The sequence below is a fragment of the Copadichromis virginalis genome, linkage group LG11, assembly GCF_057382275.1.
Source record: "Copadichromis virginalis isolate Kocher_CV1m ecotype Utaka linkage group LG11, C_Virginalis_male_GT1.1, whole genome shotgun sequence".
NCBI classification, from domain to species: domain Eukaryota; kingdom Metazoa; phylum Chordata; class Actinopteri; order Cichliformes; family Cichlidae; genus Copadichromis; species Copadichromis virginalis.
Genome location: NC_140628.1, coordinates 7971740 through 7977064, shown reverse-complemented (window position 1 = coordinate 7977064; position 5325 = coordinate 7971740). Strand labels below are relative to the sequence as shown.

Below are 5325 nucleotides of genomic sequence, written 5' to 3'. Positions count from 1 at the left end.
GGGGCGCGCACGGAGATTTATTGCATAATATTTACATCACTGTAAATAAACGCAACTGCATTCATCGCACACAGTCCTGGGTTTTGGGCCCTATTTTCCCCACATCGCCACGGTCTGCCAGCGCAACCGTGACAGATAACTTCAAAGTCCTGCAAATGTAAAACTTGAAAAAGATCACAGCAGCTGAGGACACGTCGCTGTTGTATCGGGATTGTTTAACATTATTTAAAAGTAGGAATTTAAAAAATATCAACAAAGGGAAATTTTCAAACGTACACAGATGTGGACTGCCAGTCAAGCAGTTTATCTTCCTAACCAGAGACCTTCTTAAGCTCTTAACCGCTGCTCCGGATCAAAGCATTACGCTCTGTTGCGTCACTCGGTGACATCACAGTGAGCGAACGCTGCCATTGATCCAAAAGGTATAAATAGCCTGCTACACCCGCCTACTGACAGAACCTGCCAGCTTCATACTGCGGTCACATTGTTTTGCCCAGGTGTAAAACTTTAGATATATTTGTGAAAAAATGGTTTCGGATTCGTCTTCGTCGTTTTATGACAGTGATGAGGGTTTACAAACGAACGCCCTCATTCAAAGTAAAACATGTAAATACATGGTATATAAGCTCCTCGGACAAGGAAGCTTTGGGAGAGTGGTGGAATGTGTAAAATTAGACACTTTTGAAAGGGTAGCAGTCAAGGCAGCTAAAAGGGAATACAACGAGTTTGCTTGGAAAGAGGCCGCTGCTGTAAAAGAACTGAGTGTTCTGGATAGGGATCGGTGCAATTTGGTAAAGTACTACGAAGTTTTCGAGTACAAACATCGCACCTTCATTTCAATGGAAATGCTAGACATTAGTCTGCATGATTTCGTGACTAAAAGGTCTCCCGGTCCACTGGCTCTCTGTGATATTCGGGTCATTTTAAAGCAGATGTTTGTGGCTCTTACCGCTCTGAAGAGCAGAGGTATGATGCATGCAGACATCAAACCTGATAATATCATGCTTGTAAATCAGTCTCAACAGCCATATAAAGTTAAACTTATTGATTTTGGTTTTGCCACAAGTCCTGCAAAAATTCCACCTGGCACTATTATTCAGGCCCTTAGTTACAGGGCCCCTGAGGTCATGTTGGGCATACCGGTGACTGAAGCGGCAGACATGTGGACTCTCGGTTGTGTCGCAGCTTTTCTATACTTGGGCCACCACCTGTTTTTCAGCAGGTGTGAATATCAAATGATGCAAACTTTTGTTCACATGCTTGGTCAGCCTAATAAACGCATGTTACAGGAAGGGAGGTACAGTACGAAATATTTCTGGATGAGGAAAGGGATAATAGAACGCACATGGGTACTGAAGACACCAGCTCAGTATTCAGCATCTACAGGCACTGTGATCAAACAAAGTAATACAATCACAGAAAAATATGCATGCATAGATGATTTAGCCAAACACCACCCACAGCCAAACACAGAATCCGAAGTGGAAGACACAGCGGCATTTTTAAGCCTGCTCAAATGGATGCTGTGTGTGGATCCTCTAAAAAGAATCACACCTGTTGAGGGTCTGGGACATCGTTTCATTACAATGAAACATCTTCCTGAGGACCCTGCAGTAGATTGCTACACGAAGTCATCCTGCACGAGCATGGAAGTGTGCCCACTCCTCAGTCTAGAAAATGAAATCGACAGCTTTGTTACCACCAGTGAAATCAAAAGGAACAGCGAACAGAGCGGTGGGAGATCTAGACGGGCTTCCACTTTTAACAACTGTGTGAAAACAGCTAAAATCCAAAGAAACCGACAGAGAAGAGCAGCTGCACGCAAAAAGAATCAGCCTGCATTTCGCAGGTGGGCATGGCAAGAAGAAGATGACATGTCTTGTAGGCTGGGTGTCAAACAAAAGCTTGTTATCCAAATACCGCTGGTAGGATCTTACTCTGAATCCAGTGATTTAGATTCTAGCACAGAAAGTAGAGACAGCAGAGAAGGAATAATCACACCAAAGCCTCCGAAAGCTCAGCTTTCATTAGGGAAAAGGATCAAAAACTTTTTCGTAAAGTCCAGTGAAATCAAAAGGAACAGCGAACAGAGCGGTGGGAGATCTAGACTGTGTTCCACTTTTAACAACTGTGTGAATGCAGCTAAAATCCAAAGAAACCAACAGAGACCAGCAGCTGCACGCAAAAAGAATCAGCCTGCATTTCGCAGGTTGGCATGGCAAGAAGAAGATGACATGTCTTGTAGGCTGGGTGTCAAACAAAAGCCTGGTACCCAAATACCGCTGGTAGGATCTTCTGAATCCAGTGATTTAGATTCTAGCACAGAAAGTACAGACAGCAGTGAAGGAATAATCACACCAAAGCCTCCGAAAGGTCGGCTTTCATTAGGGAAAAGGATCAAAAACTTTTTCTTAAGGCTGTTTTGCTTTTCTTCATATGATGAAGAATCTTAAGATCAACCCTCCCCAACCGGTCGTGGCAGATGGCCGCCCCTCCCTGAGCCTGGTTCTGTCACAGGTTTCTTCCTGTTAAAAGGGAGTTTTTCCTGTCCACCGTTGCCAAAGTGCTTGCTCACAGGGGGTCATATGATTGTTGGGGTTTCTTTCTTATATTGTAGGGTCTTTACTCTACAGTATAAAATGCCTTGAGGCAACTTTTTTTTGTTAATGTTTTTAATGTACAAAATAAAATGTAATCAACTTGAATCAACTCTTACTCTCAAGTGTTTTTGTTTTGTCGCTGGTGTCACTGCCTCTCGGTCCGCCACTTTTTGATAAGTGTTAACCTGATCTGCTTCAGATTGAATTGATCGGGGCCCTGGTTGCTCCACAGTTCAACTTGAGGTGACTGGATGAGGGCTGGTCTCAGCACTGCGGTTCTTTGTTGTGTGGTGTGAAAATAAATGGCCAGCTCTTGTTCCCACTGATGCAAATTACAATTTCATGCAGTGAAGTCATAACAACAACCGGTTTAAACTGGTTTGTTGTCTGGATTTTGAATGTCTACCTTTTTCTGTTTATTTAGGTTAACAGTCTGATCATATTCTGATTCTTGACAATAATCTGCTTTTCTTGTCACATAATAAAAAGGCATATAACTCTGTATTTACACAACGTTAGACAGTTCAAATGAAGGTGTAATACACTGATTACAAATCATTTTGCTCATTAGTGACTGTAGCTTTTGTATGTTCCTCATCTTCTCCTAGACAAGTGGATATAGTATATATGTTATATGTAGTTTATATGGTTTTGGTTTTATATATGTATTTTTAGAAAATGAATTAGTTCACTTACAGGCTGCCACTGTCATGGTCCCTGTGCCCCGCTGCTCAATCCTCTATTGGGCAATATGTTTGTGGTTTGTTTGCTCTCTCGCCCTCTCTCTCTCACTCTCTCTCTCTCTCTCGCCACGGCGATGCTCACTGCGGGCTCCCGCTGCTGGCCCACACACCTGCTCATCACCACACCGGCCGCTGATCCCAGCTGATTACTGCACTACTTAGATGGCGAGTCTGCACTAGTCTTCGCTGGATCGTTGAGCTATCAGTGTCAGTTAGACTTGTGTTTCGGCTAACCTTCACCTTGAGAATTTCTTATTATTATCCTGCTAACCCGACGTTTTTTGTGTAGATCGTTTTTGGAACCCGATGCGGAGAGGAGTGATTGAAGGGGGAACTTTTTGTACAGAAAGTGTGGAACACCCTTCTCCCAATCCTGTTTCCCACGGACCCTGGCGACCCGGACCCGTTTCCCCTGCACGTTGTATATAGCCACTTGGTGTATGTGTTCACTGTAAATAAACGCACTGTCCTTCGCTTAAAGGAAAACCCTGGCCTGCGCCTGAGTCTCTTTCGGAACCCCTAACAGAACGATCCAGCCATTATGGACTCAGCAGGACAGGACCCCGTGGGCCGGGCTCTGGCCTCCCAGGAAGCCGCGCTGGCCCGCCATGAACAAATGCTCGGGCAGCTACGGCAGGATGTCGCCACATTGACCCTGGCGGTGGCGCAGTTAATACCGCTGGAGGGAAATGCGCAACCAGGGAATCCCCAGCCGCCCAGCCCGGCTCCCCAGGCGGCACCGCCCGCCGTAGCGTCAGGTAGCTCACCGCGGGTCGGTACGCCGTCTGACGGACCTTTACCCACACCGGAACCATTCTCGGGTGAGTCTGACAAATGTGCCGGATTTTTGGCTCAGGTGTCTCTGACGTTTCGCGAGCTGCAGCGTTTTCATAGCAACGATGGGGCGAAGATCACTTATTTAGTTCAACTTCTGAGGGGCCGTGCACTAAAGTGGGCCCAGGTTGTGTTAAACTCTGATCCTGTCATCACCTACGCTGACTTTCTCTCCAAATTTAAGAATGTGTTTAACCCAGGCACCGGGGCAGAGGCCGCTGCTCTCCGTCTCCTCAACTTCAAACAAGGTAGGAGAAGCATGTCTGAATACGCTATCGACTTCTGGATTCTGGCAGAAGAGGCAGGGTGGAATCAGGAGGCGCTACGGAGCACGTTGCTGAACAATATCAGAGAAGAATTAAGGGACGAGCTAATCATGCGTGATCTCCCTGCCTCCTTTAATGAGCTAATGTCCCTGTGCATTAAGGTGGATGAGCGGTTACGGGCTCGCCGGTCGCAGCGGAACTACAACCTCCATGAGGCTGCGGGAGTCTCTGGCACCGGCGCCATGGCGGATGCCGGCCCCTCCCGGACTCACGAGAGCGGGGACGGAGAGGAACCCATGCAGCTGGGCGGCTCCCATCTCACCGCGGCGGAGCGTCAGCGCCGGATTACCGCCGGTGAGTGCCTCTATTGTGGTCACAGGGGACATGTTGTGGCTACCTGCCCTTCGCGGGCAAAAGGGCGCGCCCGCCAGTGATGGTAGAAGTACTGGTGGGCGAGCTGAGCCAGGAAGAAGCTCCTCCCCGTTTAACACTACCGGCCACGCTTTCCATTCACTCTAAGAGCCGCTCCCTATCGGTGTTAATCGACTCTGGGGCGGAACAAAACTTTATTGACTGTCAGTTAGCCCGGCAACTTGGGTTACTATTGGAGCCCCTGCCTCATGCATTACGTGTTACGGCATTGTCAGGTCAACGCCTTCCAGACATCACTCTGGTGACTGAGCCTGTCGAGCTCACCCTCTCTGGCAATCATTCTGAAGAAATCTGTTTTTTGGTGTTTAAAGCAACTCGCACTCCACTAGTTCTCGGCCATCCTTGGCTACAACAGCACAACCCTCACATAGATTGGCTAAAGGGGCGTGTCACTGGGTGGGGGGAGGACTGCCACATGACCTGCCTTAAAGCAGCCTCGCCTCCAAGCAC

General features: G+C 47.5%; 1 protein-coding gene across 1 annotated transcript; it reads left to right on the top strand.

Moving 5' to 3' along the window:
* The first annotated feature begins 455 nt into the window (after nt 1-455).
* Nucleotides 456-2709, top strand: LOC146698011 (homeodomain-interacting protein kinase 1-like). Its single transcript, XM_085472943.1, has one exon. It carries the CDS (start codon nt 528-530, stop codon nt 2451-2453), a length of 1926 nt encoding a protein of 641 aa, XP_085329069.1. The 5' UTR covers nt 456-527; the 3' UTR covers nt 2454-2709.
* Nucleotides 2710-5325: the final 2616 nt, after the last annotated feature.

Bases quoted from the DNA above. Each gene is read 5' to 3' on its own strand.
- LOC146698011 (XM_085472943.1), top strand. From the start codon at position 528: ATGGTTTCGGATTCGTCTTCGTCGTTTTATGACAGTGATGAGGGTTTA.